Consider the following 20,662-nt stretch of genomic DNA (forward strand, 5'->3'; position numbering starts at 1 on the left):
AAGCAGACATCTAAGAAAGATGAACATACGACCATAAACTTATTCTTGACTAACAGTCCTTTCCCTAAGTCAGCTAAGCCAGGTTTTGCCATCCTAAGACAAAAGTTGAAATCAAAGAGAGCCACTTATGTGGAAAATGTCCCACATTAAAAAAAATCCCACAATCACCATTCTGTGTGCTACTCAGGCACTGAATAGGTACACCCAATAAGTTACTTTTCACCATTGGTTTCGGGATATAAGATCATTACAATTAGACCATACTAAAAAATTCCTTATTATCGCTTCCTAAACTATACCTGCCATGGAAAAATATCAAAATTTAGTCTCACATAGGCTGATAGTGTTAGAGTATAATATTTATTCAATTTCATCATTTATGATCACTGTTTTAACCAAATTAACCCCAAGATAAACTCTGACATTCAAAAACACAGAGAGCATACTGATTTTTCAACTATTTTGCTTACATGTACTTTTCAATTCTCATGCAGTGCTCATAATTAGGATACTGTACAGAAAACCTCTCATTTATGCTTTCAAGAACCAAGTAGAGAGGGCAAAAAAAATACCAACATAAATTCATTCTCCAAAAAGTGTCCGTGGATGTACTGCCACTGTTCCTTCTAATTGCATATCTACAGTACATTCTTCGGTAAAATATGTTACTGCAGTCACATAACAATACTTATGACGAGGCAATGATATCATTTCAGGAAAAGAATACAACAGATGAGACTAAAAGTTGAAGAGAAGGACCAGAGCGTATAAAAGTCATTTGAGAATACCACACAGACTTCAGTGTTTTCCACTTTCCAGCTGGAAGGAACATGCACAGAGATTTCTTAGCAGACAATTGTCAGGAGTGCATGAAAAATTGGCTTTCATGTCATCTATGTTGAGAGAAGATCAATGTCATTGAGGAAAAAAAAAATGCGTTCATTATCTTTTGGGTCTGTCTATATCATCTATAGCAGCTAGAAGTTTTTGTCTTGCTTTCTTATTGATATGGGATCCCAGGCAAACATTTACCAGATTGGTAAGCTGCTTCGTTGAGTACTCCTGCTTGGAAAAAAAAAAAAAAAATCCAAATTTAGTACGCTGAAAGACGTGTTTGATCAATGCAAGGAAAGAACAGACACTCAGTTTTCAGTGCATAGTAACTGAGCACTACAAATCAGTGAAAAGCAGTGAAAATTATAGTTTAAGATATGGAAGACAAATTGTTTACTGAGCTGTAATAACAAGAAGGATACTGTAGCAACCATTTGAAACAGAAAGCACTGGAATCTTTTTAATTATGGCAAAGTAATCTGATATGCCCACTTTTAAACTACACACCTTATGCTTATTTCTGTGATATTTTATTAAGTTACTAAAATACACTGACCTCCCAAATTTTTTAAATGTTATTAAGTAAAGTATTTTCTGGAACTCCACATTTTGCAAACATTTTAGGTGAAAGAAATAAATCTCTAACCACAGAACAACTTTTCTGAGATACGATAAATAAGTAAGGTAACAAGGATCAGGAAGGTGCTAGATTTTAATCCTTCATACTGTCATTGTAGCTAATAAGTAAAATGAAGACTACAAGTATTTTATGCTGTACAAATCTATTTGGTTCCTGAATTTCAGATAATGAGTTGCTAGGATGAGAATGAATAGGGACTCATCAGAAAGGTTTGCATATTGATCTGGTTATAGAGGATCAATAGCAAGAGTTCAGGTAAGGAAAGAGAGTTCTACACCAAATCTAATAAGAAAAGTCATCTGTCAGGATGGCCTGGGTGGCTTAGTGGGTTAAGCGTCTAATTCTTGATCTCATCTCAGGTCATTATCTCACAGTTCATGAGCTCGAGCCCAAAGTTGGGCTCTGCACTGACAGCAGGGAGCCTGCTTGAGATTCTCTCTCTCCCTCTCTCTCTCTCTGCCCCTCCCACTTGTGTTCAAGTTCTCCTCTCTCTCTCTCTCTCTCTCTCTTTCTCTCTCAAAGAAATAAATATTAAAAGAAAATGAAAGAAAAGTCATCTATCTGAGGCACCTGAGTGGCTCAGTTAGTTAAGCATCCAACTGAGCCCTGTGTCAGGCTCCAAGCTGACAGCACAGAGCCTATGGGATTCTCTCTCACTCTCTCTCTCTCTCTCTCTCTCTCTCTCTCTCTCTCTCTCTGTACTTCCCCTGCTCTCCCTCTCCCTCAAAATAAAAACTTAAAAAAAAAAGTCATCTGTCTTCACTGGAGATAGCCACTAAAGATAGTATAATTTAAAAAAATGAGAAAGAGTTCATTTAAAAATTCAGCAGGGGCACCCGGGTGGCTCAGTCAGTTAAGCGTCCAACTTCGGCTCAGGTCATGATCTCACGGTTCGTGAGTTCGAGCCCTGCGTCGAGCTCTCTACTGTCAGCATGGAGCCCCCTTCAGATCCTCTGTCCCCTTCTCTCTCTGCCCCTCCTATGCTCTCTCTCAAAAATAAACACAAAAAAATACAAACTACCACCAAAATTTTTAAAACTTAATCTATTAATTAATTTTAAAAAATAAAAATTCAGCAAACTATTCAGTTTGTGTATCTGCTCTGAGAGCACCTGTTGTTAGCATCTGGTAAATTCTGTCAGTTAACACTTAACAAGTATTCACTGCCATCAGCACTGGGCTAGACCTTGTGGGGAGTTCCCTGGAAAGCAGGACAGTCAGCTCCTGAGAAAATTTCAGTGAATTACATATATCAGTTAAAGTTCTCACAAAATACTAGACTAAAAATTTTGGCTCACTATATTAAAAGAGGAAACTAAAAAACTAAAAACAAGAGGAAACTACAGTTCAGAAAGGTATTATTCTTGCATCGAATAATGGATATCTAAGAGCTGTGCTTTCTCTCCTCAGTTACTTGTATTCTTTCCCTAAATGCCTTCCTCAGTAGCAACATCAAAGTAATTGTAGCTTACTTTACTAAATGAAGTCCAATAACATCCAGCACTTCATCTGCACCTGCTTTAGCATTCTGGTTTTCAAATGTCAGATGTCAGTGGGACTAAAAGGGGTGACATTTTTCACAATTCTGGTGTATTGGTCAAAATCATTGAAAATAATATATACATTTTCTACTTTGCTCCTACAGACCTGAAACTGACCTACAGTGGGCACATTTGCACAAAACTCAGGCTAATATTCATTTAGTTTTTCTAGAGTATTGAAACCAGACAGGATGAGGCTGATAAAATATAAATAATTCCTTATTTCCTTACCCAGTCAAATGAAGTTAAAATTTACTTAGCTTTTACCCATGATGTTACAGCATAAGTAAATGTGAGCACCAGAGTTACTGAAGGAATAAAATTTGGTGATAATTTTAATACTTCCCATATTTTCATTAAATCTATCTTCACATACTGTCTACCTAGACAAATGACAGAACAATCACATAGAAAAGCTCCCCATATTGAGTATGCTCTGGTGATACAGGGTGAGTTGAACTGTGCCCAAAATTCAGCATCCGATATAACACAAAATAAATAATATTGTTCTCTACTTATCTCTATATCCACACAAAAGAAAAATGATCACATCTATACTCAAGGTAAAGTCTAATGTAGGATGAAGTTAAATTTAGTCTTTTAAATATTAACACAAATATTTAAATTAATCATCACTAATACATGTCAGTGTGGTCAGGATGATACCAGTTCATTGTTGGGGGCTAGAAGGCTTAAGTTATATAATAGACTTTAGCTTGTAAATCATTTCAGTGTTGCTGTCTTCAATTTGTCTTGATGTTAACCAACTTCAGCCTTTTCCCACAACACAGTTGAAGGATAAACATAGCTAAAGTTCAGGCTCCGGCTACCTTTCCAGATAATTACTATTACAGTTCAGAAAGATCTCAAAAGGATTTGATTACTCAAAGGGCACTGCATAGATACTGTGTGAATATGGCAAAGAACTGGCTGTTTCTTTATATTTCACTCTCATGACTTTGAATTATATAATATACCAGACAAGAACAGCACAAAGAAAAAGGAATAAAAACTTAATTAACTATTTTCCAGCTCTCACCCTGTGCTCTTTGATCCAGCGTTCCATGTCATTCTCGGTTAGATAGTAGGCTTTAATATAGGTTTCCACAAATTCTTTATCAGGAATGGGTCTGATATCTGTTAGTTTTTCAAGTTTCATTAAAAACTGTTGAAAATCCAATTGCATCAAGGCACGACCCTCATTACTGCACTTCTTGACGTTGGCATATCTAAGATACACAATAATAAAAAAAATAGAGGATGGAAAAAGAAACCTGTAGGTATTTCAACTTTTCTTAACCTGTATGTGGACAGATTCTCTAGGAATGAGAGTGTTATAAGAAAAAGAACACATGAGCCTTGTGTCAGAAGGACTGGGTTGTGTCCAGACCCTGTCACTCAGCAGTCATTTTACCTACGGGGCCTCAGTTTCTTCATTTGCAAACCAAAAAGATCAAATAACTTACAAAGTTCTTTGCTGCTCTACAGACTACAGTTCCCCACAGTCAATTAACATAATCATCTGTAAGAAAGTTAAATTGGTATTCCAATACATTTGACTGCCAAGAATTATTTATAAAAAACAAAGCTATGAATACTCCAAAGTAATCTTAGTTTCATAAAACTGTTCAATATTGTAACTACTGGGTGCAAAGGAAACAAATGTAATAATTCCCCTATGAACAGTCAGCGAACCAGAGAAACGTGTGAGCATCTGAGCAAAGAAGGTATATACATACTTTTCATAATAAAACACTTTACAGACTTATTCTGACACCTGACACTACTGAAAAACTGTGTTCTAAGGTGGAGTAGTAATAAGAATAAATGTATTAACCCTACGAGGACAACATTTTATTACTCATAAGTCAGTGTCTCATTCCTTCAATAATATTCCAACCCTAGGAACGCAGTACTTCCCCTAAGGAAATCTGCAAGGAAACTAAAGTGCATATTATTTGAAGTGACCAGGCTTTTTTTTTTTTTTTAATAATAAAAAGTGCTTCGTACAGAAATAAAACCTTCACTTTTCTACTTTATTAAATAAATTTATTAAAAATACTTTTCAGTCATGACTGTTGACAGGGCCATTCTGTGACATACAGCACTGTTGATTTTTCAATACAGAGTGCCAAAACGTCAGCTTGTCACTGTCACCTTCCCACTAAGACGTTCTTTATAACAAAGAAGAACTGAAAAGAAATCAGATAAATGATAATGTGGAAATTTACCTGATGTGTAACTCCAGACCATATGAATGGTCTATAGCAGATTGCTTTCCAGAGAGAGTCTGTGTTCTAGATGCAAACATGGTCTTTGAGCGAGTGGGAAAATTAGTACTGAAAGATCTTTAAACTCAACATATGAAAGATATATATAGTTTACAATGTTATGATGATATCATTAACAGATATAGTGGTTATGAGGACTGATTTTGTCATCAGAAAATCAGTAGTTCATAAACCTTGGTGTTTGAAAACTGTGTGAACCTTGATAAGTTATTTAACCTCTCTAGGCCTCGATTTTCTGAAGGTAGATTTTCTCCTTGATAAAACAGAGAGAGAAATGCTTCTGTCAAAGAGATTATGTTAGGATTTGGTGATATAATCCTGTCAAGTGCTTGATCTAATAAATGACACACAGTGCTCAATAAATGTTATCTATAATCATCATCATCATCATAATTATATTATTAAGGAATAATGACTATTAGGAGTTTAACTTTCTGATAACCATTAGACACTACTTTCCATGCTCCTCTACTAGCTGGTTCTAGGTCACCACAGAGAAAAAAAAGCATAGACAGAAGAGCCACAGTGGGGTTTAAAGTTTCTTCAATTATGTTCTATAGTCAAACCTGAATTATTATAGGATTATATTTACTATTATTTATGACATTCTCTACCTATTCTCTCCAGTGGTGATAATATGCAATGTTATTGCATTATGATTTTATCACTGAAGACTCAGATAATGCTTTCATGAAAACTTACCCTTCCACAATAGTTCTATTAGCCAGCCGTATACAGTGCTCCCAAAGTATATTAGACACAGGTAGGGGTATCCGAACTCTCTTAGAAACCTCGTTTAACCTCCTGTTAAACTGCTCAAATTCCTAAGAAGACAAAAATCATGGCCATATATGAATATAATTATAATGCCACATTGTTTTCCCATCTTACTGGCAAAGAAGAATGTTTAGAAAGACTCAGAGTCAAACTAAGTAAAACAAAAAGCGAGAATGCAAAAGATAACTTGGACTTAGTATGAAGGGTTTTGTTTTTTAAAGTATATCAAACTGCATAAACTATGTTGTGATACAGAGTACACTACATTTCATCTCAACAGATTAAACAATGCAACCAATGTTCAAATGCTTCTTCATCTCAAATTCTTCTATGACTGTTGGTATGGACTAAAAGAGTTTAATCACCTAAAATGTTTTTAAAGTTATCTTCAAGAAACTCAGTTTAATTTTTTTTTAATGTTTATTCATTTATTTTTGAGAGAGAGAGTGTGTGTGAACGGGGGAAGGACAGAGAGATACACACAAAAACCAAAGCAGGCTCCAGGTTCTGAGCTGTCAGCACAGAGCCCAATGCGGGGCTCAAACTCACAAACCGTGAGATCATGACCTGAGCCAAAGCTGGACGCTTAACCAAATGAGCCACCCAGGCGCCCCAGAAACCCAGTTTAAAAAAGTGTCTTAAAAGTTTTCAACTCAGAGTGAACTGTGAACCATTTGTAATTTGAGGCAATACTCCTTAGAGAGCAATCAGATAAAGTATTCTCTTTCCTAAACATTTTTTAAACGTAAATAATTATATTCTGAATGATTTGAAAGTCATGTGATAGCTGCAAATTTTTAGTACAAAGGAAAAAAATAAAATAAAACCATTCTGGTTTCCTGCAGAAAAACTGAATATTTTTATTACTTATTAGTAACTTCTATGGTACCAGTGTACTAAAAATAAAAATACATGTGACTAATTTAGACAATTTCTAACAATTACATGAAAGCAAATGGTTTACCCTTCATTAAATATATTTCTAGCTTCTCTGGACTATTATCGTCTAAATATGTTCATTTACAAAAGTAAATGCTATAGATCCTTCCTTGACAATATATTGCAAATAAATATAACAAGGCTTAAAATGACATTTTTCCTTTAGTTTCCTCAAAACAGGTGCCACACAATGCTTAATAAGTCAAGACTGACATGTGTTCAAATTTTCTAATAACACACAGGAGGAAAAAGAATCTAATCGTCACCAGTCAAGCTACTATACGATTACTTGTTAATCTTTTGCTAACCACAATTTTTTTGATGACTTATTTTTGACAGTTAATTGCTTTTAATTATTTATGAAAAAGTAAACTTTCAATCCACTAAGCTTACTTTTGAGAATCAAAGTTAAATAAACAACTGCTCTTCATCTTTTTTGTTTTATGAGTCTAGCAGACACTACCATTTGCTACTGCATTCACGCTTCACTAAACTCTGCTTTAGCTTTCCAGAGTCTTGATTCAGTACTTTTTCACTAATATATATTTTAAAATTTTTTAATGTAATTTTTTTTAATGTTTATTTATTTTTGAGAGGGAGAGAGACAGAGTATGAGCAGGGGAGGGCCAGAGACAGAGGGAGACACAGAATCCAAAGTAGGCCCCAGGCTCTGAGCTGTCAGCACAGAGCCCAATACGGGGCTTCGAACTCACAAACTGTGAGAACATGACCTGAGCTGAAGTCGGACACTTAACCGACGGAGCCACCCAGGCGCGCCACTAATATTTTAAAGATAAGGTTATATGCTAACTGTATGAAATGTCACTCTACTCATTGTTAAATTCAATGTTCAAGAATGCTTCTTATTAAATGAATAATAAAAGCATTTCATTTAACTTATGATTCTGGCGGGGGCAACAAATGCAAATTGCTTTTTACCTAAAGGTTTGGACTTGGAAAAGTAATAGAAAGAATAAAAGTTATATAAAAGTTTCTTTAGAGAAGATGGATTTAAGTTGCTCAAAACTGGGTTCAGGTTGATAATCGGAATACATTGGTTCCTTCTCATAATATTAATGTTTCTTATAATCAAGAATAACTAGACAAGTAGGTTCTATCTAGTATATATATTCACTGAGTGTAGAAGTCTCATTCTTCTTACACCCATCTATGAGTACCATGGTCAGCATGCCATAAAAAAATAAAATCAATCTTTCAAAAGCAAAATTGTTTAAAAAAAATGGTGTGTGTGATTATTTATAAATTACATTTGTCTATCACATTCCAAATTAAAATTCCCAATTGAGACCTCCTGGGTGCCCTAGAAAGCAAAGTTCTCCCAGGGTGGCAATTAGAGAGCACCCTTGTTGTCACTCACCCTTCAGACTTGACACTATCCCCTAGACATTGCTAACTGATGTCCCACCCTTAGTTCCTAAGTCGGAGTTTTCATCACAGAACTCTAGAAGGGCACCAGGCATTGCTGGGAGTTGGCACACTAGATGATGAATTCCGCTGCTATCTCTGTTTTGATCTCTGGCTTTGCTTATTGGTTCACAAGTGTCCCTGGCTACCATGTGTTGCCCAGGACTAAGCAGGTAAGAATGTTTATGTAAATGAGATAAAAGTCAGGAGCTTAAGAAGGCCCATTTTCTTTTCACTGACAAATATGAAAAACAAAACTTTTCTGAAAGTGGTTTTCCTTAGATGCCCTTTCCTCCCCTCAGACACCTGCATGGTGTCTCCTTTGGGCCTCTCCACAACCCTCCCTTTATCAGGATCCTCCTCTGACCACAAGTAAATTAACAGTATTACCACCCTGCCCCCAACCCCACCCTGCCACTCTCTATATCACTTCTGCTGCTTATTTACTTTTTCACTGGACTATTCATCATCTGACATGTCTTATCTTCATTTACGTCTTTACTGTTGTCTCTATATGGGTAGTAAATTCCTTGAGGGCATGTAAGTTCCTTAATTCCCCAACTATATTGTCAGCACCTAGATCAGTGTGTGGCAGATGTCAGGTGATCTACAAGTATCTCTTGATGCATAAATGACAAAAAATGAACAATTCTTTCCAGAAAAATTTTAAATGTAAGTTTTGAATGCAAAAGTGTTTGCATGACACACTGCAAAAGTAATGTGATTTTTAGGGAAAAAAAAAAAAAGCAAAATAGAGTAATCAAGGGCCTGGTCTCTTGCTGATAAATCTGCACAAGTACAGAAAAATCTTCTAATTAAATAGAAATATCTTCTTGTCACCACAGTCATGGTTACTGAGATTACATAATATTAACTTGAACTCTCATTCAAGATGGGAAATTAGTGAGCAAAACCAAAAAATCTGCATAGTATTCTTGGGTCTGAAAGAACACAAAATTCGAAAAGCAAGTCTATTCCAGTACAGGGGCTTTAATATCACGATGCTAGAAATGTGGTAACAACTATAACCTCACCACCTCAGGGCAACTGCAATGAGCGGAATAGTTCTCCTGATAGACTCCACTTTGACAAAGATGTTCCCAGAGTACTTGCCTTCAGCAGGGCATCTACATATATGTTGTGCTGTGACATAATTTCTTTCACATCCCACTTCACATTAGCCATTAGGAGCAGCATCTGTTCATAATCAATAGCTTTACCAGCTACAATCCAATAAATTGGCTTGCGTAGTTCACTGGCAGTTGAGACTGTCTGAAATAAATTTCACAGAAATGAAAAATGACAGATATTTTCTAAAAACCTCAGATTTACCAAAAATATTTTGTGCCTACTTCTAGTATACATCACATCTAAAAATAAAACACTGCATATCTGAAGATTTCAATTACGAAAACACTTTAGTTCATAGGTAGAGGTCTTACTCAAAACATAATCTTGAGACATACAATCAGTTTGAGGCCACGGATACTACAACTTTAAAGAACCAGAGATACTCATGGAGATTAGCAAAGATTTCTCAAATTTTTACACTTCTCTCCATTTCTACTCTAAATGTCCAACCTCAAGATTTTGTCCTCTCAACTGTATATCTGTAAGAGCCTGCAAGCCAGTCTCCCTGCCTGCAGGCTTGCCATCTACTGCCGCCAACTACTCTAACACACACACCAACTGCACCGCTTACCTGTTTCAAATCCTCCGGGACCTTCCCAGTACCTCGAAATAAAGCCCACCTCTTGGCTGAGAACACTGCGCACCATGTGGCTCCTGCTTATCACCTAGCCATCTTTCTCATCGCTAGCCCTCTTCCCTGATCTGACAATTTGAGTTTTCTTCAGCTGCTTACATCCACCATGCTCTCACTGGCTGATATTCATGTAAGCCATTCCCTTGGTTTGGAAAATACTGATATACCCAGCTGGTCTGGTTTAAACATGACTTCCTCCAGACGGCCTTTCCAGACAACCTTCTCCCACCACACCTCCTTTCCTCCCGCCCCCCCCCCCCCGCCAAAGTTTAAACAGCCTGCTGCTATTTCCTTCCCATTATCGTAATTTAATGTAAATGCAGTTTTGATGGGCTCTCTCTCTCTTTCTCTCATTAGACTAAAAGTTATATGAGGTGCTCAGTAAGTATTTAACACAGGAATTCACGAGTGAATAAACATATTCTAATCGCTCTCGTGGAATACGGAGACTGGCCAATAGCTAAAACACCTGAAATAATGTGTGACAATCTTATCTTGCTCACAGTTGAAATGATTTCCGAGACCATCTCTGACCTGTGAATAAAACTGCTGAAGAAAGGGCTTTTTGACTGCAGGCATCACAGCATCCAGATGGGGTTGAAGGAACTCAAACTGTTCAGCCAAAAATACCCTAAAGAGAACAAATAACCCACCGTGTAAGCAGAGTGCAGGATCTAGAGCCTGTCACTACTTTTGTAATCTTTAAGATCTCTAAGCCAAAGTTTAACCATTAAAATTCTTTCCCACTTTAGTGAACTGCCTCGTATTAGCTCATTTACAACCTACCCCAAACTTAATGCTGAGTTTATCGCTGAATGTGAGCAGAGGTGCAAAAAGAGGGACTTCAAAAAACTACTCTGGAAACTACAAGGTGAAGAGTTACGCTGCTTTGCATGTGAGACAGGAGCAAAGATCACAGAAAAAAAAAACTGAAGAAAAAATACAACAGTATTTTTTGAAAGGATTTCTTATGAAGATCCTATTTAATTATACAGAACAGATCTCTAAATTCACAGATTTAACATCTGGCACTTCTCAGAAGTAACCTCATGTGACACTTGGCTGAGACATACACGTGAACTTCAGGTCAGGAAGCTGTGTGCAGGAGTGGGAGTCATTTGCCTGGAGAACTGCCAGCAGCTATCCCATTTTTCTCTACATTTTGTTATGTACACAAAAACTCAAGTTATATTGGACTACATTTTATGGAAGAAGTCATATGCGTTAAGTGTATTAAAAATCGAGGGATTTTTAAAGGTCAAGAAATATTCTCACTGGTGTCAAGGGCTGACTATATCTACCACTAAACTAACAATGTAACTACAGTTTCTCTAGAACCACAATTCAATAGGAAAATATAAAGTATACTACAACTTTTTTTTTTTTAAAGTTTTACTTGAAAGCAAGGGTCATCTTGCTAAAGACTGAAACCTAAAAGATTTCCCTTCTTTCATTTATAGAACTGAAAAACAACCATGCAGTTTTAAAAATCAATTGATAATCTATTTTAGGATATACTTCTCAGAAATATATAAGTAACATTCAGAAGAGGAAGATGTATACAGCTAGAAATCTAATTATACAATGCTTACTCTTAAACTTTTCTTAAGTACTTAATGGCAAAGCAACTGTTTTTAACAACTTACAAGGATTCTGTGGCGACCACTCTTTCTGCCAACCCATATAATGTATCCCCAGATGTCAAAACCACTAAGTGACTAAGGTGTGGGCTTGGTACCTTCTCCTTTCTCTCTTCTGCTGCTGTGAGTGTGGCAGTAGGATCTGCTGAAACTTCCTGAAAATATAACACAAGTACAAACACAGCCTGAAATCAAATCTAATAGCAATAATCCATGTGATTTTACAAAACTGGACCTATAATTAAAATACTCGTAGGCATACATATTAATTACATTTAGTCTCTGTTCTTTCTTTTCCTTCCTTTATATTTTCTAACTACTGGAAATTTCCTTTTGGTACTAAGTGAATATGACCCAACTCTATGTGCCATTATTATCTGTGCATGACCTAAAGTTGGCCAACACAAGCAATCTTTATGAATTGGCAGATGTTTCATAAAGACAATAGTAAGATGCCCTTCAAGAACCTGTAAACAAGGAAAGAGATTGCCTCTTGAGGACTATCACGCTGGAACATTACAAAATCATGATATAATTAACCATTTCACATCTGAACTTTAATTAAGGTTAACTTTGGTATAATCTCAAGAAGGCAGGACTAGAATGCACTTACAAACTGAAACTGGACTAACTGTATTGTGTAAGTCTGCAGCCACACTGCTGATGAGAAGGAAGATAGATGGTTAATGGGAATAAAAGAAAGGGATGCCCGGAGAGAGGAGTGTATTGAGCTTTAAAAGATCCGCAAAGACAATTATTGCACAGAATTTGGACACAAACAAATCTAAAAGTGTACAAAATGTAAATCTAGGTTACTTCTTAAATCAGTTACATAGTCACAAATCTCCAACACTTGCCTTATGAATGAAAAAGACATCAAATGCACAGTGGGAGCATAACAGGCTTATAAATTTAGCCCAATGGAACTAAAACATTATAAAACCTTTTAAGTTAGAAAAATGGTTTTATTCTTCTTTAGTTCTTTTTTATATCTTATCTTCTACTAAAGATATTGTTTCTTTTCAATCTCTAATTACTCAATTAGCATTTAAAAGTTATTTTGGGAACAACTGCACTTTCTCTAAGGGGAATCAGGATAAGGAAACTATGCGAGTTAATCAATGTCACCACTCCATTATTTATTTCCTACTAAAAAGGAAAATAATCACACCCTCCTGCTTGTGCATGTACACACACATGCACGTACACGCACACACGTACACACACACACAAACACAAAATTACAACTGGCTGCCTCTGCTATTTAATTTAATGCCTGTGGTCATTTAAATCACCATCTACCAGACTGTCCAAGTGAGAAACCTTGGAATCATTCATGCCTCTCCCTTTCCTCCCCTCCATGATGCCTTAGCACACACCTCTCATGTCTGTTTCTTCCTCTCGCCCTGCTTCATTAGGACCTAGGCCCCACAGCATTCTTGCCTGGACTAACAGTCCCCAAATACAGACCTCTGCCTCTAGCTTTTCCTATTTCCACTCCATTTTGCACACAGTTCACTGGTTGATATTTTTAGAATCCCAAGTGATCTTCCTAAAAGGGAGACGTGATCATACCACTCCCCAGTTTAAAAGTCCCAATGGACTATCCACTCCTTACAGAAAAAAAAGCCTAAACTGTTACCATGATACTACTTTTTACAGTGATACCAGCTATCTCGCCAGCCTCATTTCCACCTAATCTATGACTCTAAGGTCTAGCCACACTGGACTTGCTACACCTGTCCTACTGACACTCTTGTCTTACCTGCTCTCTTCTTGTCTCCCTGGCTCTTTCCTCCTCATTTCTTAAGTGCAAGGTCATATTCACCTCCTTTCTATAACTTTCTCAATCTCCCAAGAAGAATTAGTATCTTTCTTGTGTTAGGATATCTACATGTATACTTAATGTCTGTATGTGGCATAAAGTACACTTAGTCAATTGTTTCCTGACCCTTCCACCTCACTGTGAGTTCTTAGAGGGCTGGGACCAATTTCACCGCCTTTGTATCTTAAGACGTTGGTATGCTTCCTGGCATTAGCAGGCTCTCTAATAGTTTAATTGATGGAGACAAGACAGTCTTTACTGTTATCAAGGTCCCCACTGGCATCCCATGGCCAAGTCCAAAAGTCAACTCTGAATATCCATTTTAGTTAACTTACTGTAGCATCCTACATAGCTAATCTTGAAAAACTTTCTTAGTTTCCAGAGCACCATACCCTTCTAGTTTTTCTCCTAAGGCACCAGCCACTTCTCAGATTCCTTTGCTAGTTTGTCCTCCTCCCCCAGATCTTTAAACAGTGGAGTGTCCTAGAGTTCAGTCCTTGGACTTCTCCCACTCACACTCTACTCCCTAGATGGATTTTCTCTCCCAGTTTAAATATCAGCCACATGCCAAGGGCTCAAAATGTACATGCTAGCCCTGACCTCTCTCTTACCTGTAATGCATTTAACATACCTGAAAACTGAACTCAAATGTGTCCCTCCTAAAAGTCTCATCTATCTACAGTAATGGCACTTCCATTCTCCAGAAGTTAGGTGTCATCACTGACTCCTCTCACAGTCATATCCCACTTCCAATCCATCAACAGATCTGACAGGTCTACCTTCAAAACAGATCCAGCATCTGATCCTGTTTCACTACTTCTTCCGCTAACACTTTGGTACAAGCCCCCTCATCTCTCTCAGTAGCCAAAATAATTCTCTTTTACCTAATTTCAGCTCTTCTGCTTAAAGCTCTTTAATAGCTTCCTGTGTTACTCAGAGTAAAATCAGCCTTATAAGATTTAGGCTCCGGCTACCTCTTTGGTTTTATCTATCACCAACCCTCTTCTATGCTTCATTCTAATTATACTCACCTCTGTGCTGTTCCTGGAATAGGCCAAGCATGGTCCCAACCTCAGGGTCTTTGCATTCCTTGTTCCCTCCACCTGAAACACTTCTCCCCAAAATATTCCCTCTCTATTAGAAAAGAAGTTGCACATGAGTAGGGAGTTTTGTCTGATTGCTGTCTCCCCACCAAAATTGTATCCTCAATTCCCAGACAGGATATGGCATCATATATAAAGTGTTCCATAAACAGGCACTAAATAAATGTTTCTTAAATAAATGAATTCTCATTCAGGTGGCTCACTCCTCTATTTCTTCCTTCGGGGATCTACTTCAATGTTACCTTCCCAGAAAGGCCTTGTGTGATCCCCTAAACAAACTAATACCCTTTTTCTCCTCTTTCTACCCTTTCCTAGTTCTATGTAATTCCTGACACAATCTGACATTAAACTGGATATTCATTTATTCCTTATGTGCCTCTTCTACCAGAAAGCCCATCCATTGGTCTTCCACAAAGTATCCCAGCACTCATTACCTGTTTGCTGACTGACTTAATAATAAAGATACCTATCCAACTATCATGTATCCCTTGAGTCTTACACTGTCCTCACGTAGCTCCTTGCCTTCCATCTACTTCCAATACCTCCTATAATATTCTGTATTTTCTTCTTAGGTCAGAGTTGTGAATATCCATCTCAGAACAAGTCAAGAGATGGTGAGGAGAACTGAAACATTGAAACAAGAAAAACTAATAAAGAAATTGGGCGAAGAGATCACTCACTTAGTGATAGTGAGTGATAACTAAGTGAGAGATAACTCACTTAGTTAGATAGCTAACTAAGCTAGCCGAAGTGGCCCCAATGGGGTAGAAATAGATAACAGAATAGTTCCAGAGAGGGAGAAATGGCTGCATCACAACAAAGCACTTTCTATCAAGCAGAAGTCTACAGCAAGAAGGGTGATGAGTTCCCTATGGAAAGAGGTTCAGTCAGGAGCTGACAGTTACTTGGAATGTCTAAAAGCTGTAAGACTGAATGAGCACAGGTAAGCTTCTTTCTATGTTTATATGAGTAGAAACTTGGGAGTATTAGACTCCATAAGTATATTCGAAGCATCAAACACACCCTGTTTCAAAATATTTTGCAATAAACTGACAAAAACAGACATGAACTTTGCCAATATTGTAAAATCTCAAACTCAAAAGAGCTCCAGGAAAACCATAAATACCACACATTTGTAACAGCAGAGTTACTTCTGAATTTCATTCTTTTATGATAAGTTATCACCATATATATAACATATATTTAAAAACTAAAGGTTTCTTTTAGGATAGAAACTAGTTAATTTAGGATAGAAAAGGGAGGTGGTGCTGGAAGGCAAAGAGAGGTTATATCTGTAGCCTGAGAGAAATGCAGTTGATCTCTGGGTATGATGGGAAAGGCCACAAGCACTCACCTACTACCTCCTCGACCTACTCCTTACCTACCTCCAATTCAAATGTGTTGAACTCCCTCTGTACTCACAGAGCTCTTTCACAAAAACATTCCCGCAGAGATCACTTCAAAGAGTTTGCATTAGGATGCCATTCTTTGTTCCTAGTCAACACTGGTATTTTAGGCATAAAAATTATGGTAATTATCTGCTTAAAGGCTAACGTTCTGTGTTTATATTCAGGAAAATATCCATGAAGAGAGCAAGAGAATAACAACAATGTCAAGTTGATATAAATAAATGGTATGTGCTTATTGCAACTGTCAATGGAAAAGCTCCAAAACTGGATCAGTGTTTCAGATTACACCACTACAATACGGAAAAGATATAAAACCCTTTGAAGACTTTGAGGAATAAAGCCTTAATCAAAATCTTTAGTTTCACAGTGAAAGTCACAATGTTTAACCTTTCCTGCCACTAATAATTACGACTACAAAGAGAAGTCGTTTTTATGGAATTTTCTGGACCGATTTAAAATACATTTTTATTATCAAAGCACAGGTATCAAAGCACAAAGGTTTGATAGCCAAATATCTTAAAGCAAACAATTTAACATCACCAGATAACTAAAAATTCACAGTTCTGGTACCAGTGTGATCTATACTAGCTTCCTTTTCTTGTCTTCCCCTTGTAGACTCCTTTTCTTGAAAGTCTATTTGATGTGTCAAGTTGTCTTATATTTACATTGAATTTATACAATAAATGATTTCAGGTGGCATTTTTAAGACCATAATGATTCCAAGTTGCCTTTTACAGCTTAAAGAGAAGGAAAACTTAGAAGATATATATGGAGAAAATGGAAAAATTACCAGAAATGTGCTCATTAAAATTTTAACTAACACATAGGGGAAATACAGGAAAAAAAATACAACTTCCATCTAGTGGTTCCAGACTGATTAGGCTATAAATTATTTTAATAGCCAAAGAATGTATTGAATAGCAAGAAACCAATTAATGTTCTCTGCCAATGTAGATGCAAATTAATGAAGTGAAGAAAAAGTAATATACCAGCATATGAAAACCTGAGATCAAGGTCTAGAAAATGACAAATATATTTTCTAAAATAATAAACCAATTCTTATCAGTATGAATAATAATTTAACATGTAAAACACTGGAAACCAATAGAAAATTCGGGAAAAACTTCTGTATTACTGGAGGAGGAGTAAGGACCCTGGAGAGGCCCTGTCAAAAACAGTCAGCACTACTTACAAACTGAAGAAGCAATGACTACTCACATGGTCTTCTGAGCCAAGATGCTATCTGATTTAAGAGATGGCAAGCATAAGGACTTAAAGAAAAGATATCTTTAAAAGATGAAGTGCCAAAGAAAAAAGCAGGCACATCTATCTAACCATTTACTAGGGAAGGGGGCATGTGGTTTTTGAAAATACATTTCTAAAGTTGACTACCAGTTCTGGAAAAAATTTATCCAATGAACACAGAACTGGTCAGACATGCTACAGATACATTGTTATCAATAGATGGGTGGCAGCTTGTCTCAAAGAATAGCTATTTCGGTCCCACTGTTTACTCGATAATACTTCATTACACACCATATGGCAAAATCTGAAGCATCAAATCCACTCTTTAAGACTAAAAATTGGAACTGCAGTTTGACAATCATAAACTAGTAACTAACAGGACAGAGACGTCAGAACGAATGACTCTAGTGGTAAATTTTGACCTTTCAAGCTTTTTTTCAAAAAACTGTATTATTATTATTATTATTATTATTATTTTACTAGGAAAATAATAATAGGAATCCATCACTACAACTGTCATGAAGCCCAGACTGGATTAAGAGCAATGAGTTCTAGAGGTAACTGCACCCCACTCTGGACTTTCTGGTTATGACTATTCAGTTCATCAATTTCAAGGCTTTCAACCAGAAACAAGAAAAACTTTAGCTGTGGACTAAGATCTGGAAAACAAGATCTGATTGATGGTCAAGGTTGTACTAAGTGTCAAACCAGGAGAAGCAAAACTGAAACACAGATACCTTCTAATGGGGTTGGAAGCCAATGGATTTTGTAAAACCAAAACAAAAAAATAAATAAATGGCTGGGTCAAATAAGGAGCCTGGACTCTGAAAATGAAGATCAGGATTAAATGGATAACAAAGCCAAGAACAAAAGCCAGATTAAGCCAGGAGACAAGAAACTCATGGACTGGAGTTTATTCACTTATTCTATGAACATTTACTGAAAAAGTGTAGTTTGCAGAGCTAAGTGTTATGAAAATATATATGTGCTGAGCAAGAAGATCTCCAAATTATAAGGGAGATGGATATAGGTGATTTCCTCTGTGTAAACAGTGCTCATCTGAGATATGAGCACATACCTCTCTCGTTTTATTCACATCTCTGCTCAAAGATCACCATTCTTACCACTGTGCTTCATTTTCTTCTTAGCATTTCTCAGTATCTGATACTATATTACATATTTGTTTATCTGTCTGCCTCAATAAAACATAAGTTCCCAGACAGAAGTACCTCTACTGTGCAGTGATGAATATCTAGCACTACACCCATGCCCAACAAATAATAATTACAATGAGTATTTCCTAAAAGAATGAATGATTACATTGCTTTGCTAAAAACTTCAATAGCAGAAGTATGTACATACCACAGAGCTTATGAGAAAAGAGGAAAATGACTACTTGTTTGGGTAGGTGAAGAAATAAAGAAAAATCAGAGGATCCTGAGATTAATGTAGATGCAGAGAAATGTGGCGAACAACAAAAATCTCTGGCTACAGTGACCCATCACAAGAAAAAAAAAAATTGTTATTTTAAATGCCGAGGTTACTTTAAACACTACAAATGCTCAGCCCTGTATTGCTGCCTAATCTATTTTCTTAAGATACGCATTACATCAAGTGACCCAACAGTCAAGAATCCAGACCCCATACTGCATAGCCAACTACACCCAAGCCTCCTCCTTGAATTTCAAGTGGCTCTAAATACTCCCTGCAACACAACTCTTCAGTATATATCAGTATCCCGATCACAAAGATGGCCAAACTTTGGGCCAGGCTTGCTCCCACCTGGAGGCCCGTTCTCAGCTTCTGAACCTTAATTGGAATGCCACTCTTTCTTTTTTCCCACTAACCCCTTGCCTGCTCTTCAAAGACTAGAACAACTCTCACTTCTTCCTTTAGCCATTCTCTGAAGTCAAGTTTCCACATAAAACTTTCCTCCCTTTGGACCTGTACTGGATATATAGCCAATATTATACTCTTTCATGAGGATCAGTTTTCTCTCTCCAATCAGACTATAAGAAACCTCTATTTACTTCCTACAAGCATGTAGAGCAATACTGAGGACTCAGGCACTCAATATATATAGAGACACACATTTATATGTAGTTGATTGGATGGTTAATTTTTATTTAATATAAACCCAAAGAATTAATTACAAACGATTACTCACCATATCGATAAGGCTTTCTTGTATTCTGTTAAGAGTTGTTCTTAGTCTACTACTACTAAGGCCTAGTCCTGTTGATTCCAGCTGAAAAAGAAAGAGAAAGGCATATGCTAGCATCACTTCGGAGATAATCTTTCATATGTTATACCTTCATATTAACTCAAGTTAAGTATCCATTGAGTTTTCATTCAGATACTTAGTCTTCGGAAGGTCTCCAAACTACATTTAAAAATTTCAAAACATCAAGTCAAACCTTAGCCCTTAAGGGAACAAGAGAACTATTTCACACATTTGCATTTACAGGTCACACTAGCATCTGTCAATCTCATAAACTAATTAGGAGAGAGCTCACCAGTATCTTTTTTCCCATAAGTTATTATTTTTAGCTATAAAACTTATGATTTCTGATACTTAAAGATAGTGTACTGCATCATACTTATGTATAAGCATAATAATGTAGACTGTTTTAAATTTATTTTTCTAACACAAATTAGAGACAGCCCAAATCCTCATTCAAAAATGAAGAAAACTTTTTATTAGCCTCAGTAAACATTTCACAGTATAGAATTCGCTTTACTACATCAGGGTCAAAGCACATATAAATACCCCAAGAACATAAATGAGAAGAGACAGTTGACTGTTAAATCATGAAAAGCCAGGTAGTTGCGTCCTTGGGTGATGATTCAATTGATGAATATAAATTTAATTTAGAGGTAATCATAGATATATATAGACCTCTAGAAAGATGTTAAAATGTTCTGTATGAGCCAAAAATTTTAAAGTATTAATAGTAAACTATAAAATATATCATCTCACTAATTCATTTATATATATGTTTGTGTATACATACACACACATACATACACATACACAACATATTGTTCCTCATCCTTACGTATCTGAGATAGGATGAAAACAAGTAATTACTTACACAACATGTGACAGAAATCCTAAAGCTAAAATAGTTGTGTGATGGCATGGTACAGTAAAACATGAAAACATGAACTCATTTTGTGTGGTAATTTCAAAATACATTTTACTTTCACTACATTTTATAAACTTTA

At 36.5% G+C, this 20,662-nt stretch overlaps 1 protein-coding gene across 2 annotated transcripts in view; it reads right to left on the bottom strand.

The window, feature by feature from the left end:
- Positions 1 to 333: 333 nt before the first annotated feature.
- VPS50 (VPS50 subunit of EARP/GARPII complex) overlaps positions 334 to 20,662 on the bottom strand; it is a 134,217-nt gene continuing 113,888 nt past the window's right edge. For both annotated transcript variants that reach the window (XM_040472672.1, XM_040472671.1), the window contains 7 exons: positions 19,602 to 19,682; positions 11,859 to 12,007; positions 10,747 to 10,843; positions 9,561 to 9,719; positions 6,009 to 6,130; positions 4,055 to 4,244; positions 334 to 1,062 (listed from right to left, as the gene is read on the bottom strand). In XM_040472672.1, coding sequence (XP_040328606.1) covers positions 943 to 1,062; positions 4,055 to 4,244; positions 6,009 to 6,130; positions 9,561 to 9,719; positions 10,747 to 10,843; positions 11,859 to 12,007; positions 19,602 to 19,682 — 918 coding nt within the window. In that variant the 3' untranslated portion in view covers positions 334 to 942. The remainder of the gene's footprint in view (positions 1,063 to 4,054; positions 4,245 to 6,008; positions 6,131 to 9,560; positions 9,720 to 10,746; positions 10,844 to 11,858; positions 12,008 to 19,601; positions 19,683 to 20,662) is intronic.

This window comes from Herpailurus yagouaroundi, unplaced genomic scaffold (assembly GCF_014898765.1).
Source record: "Herpailurus yagouaroundi ecotype Mexico unplaced genomic scaffold, PumYag 100, whole genome shotgun sequence".
NCBI classification, from domain to species: Eukaryota; Metazoa; Chordata; class Mammalia; order Carnivora; family Felidae; genus Herpailurus; species Herpailurus yagouaroundi.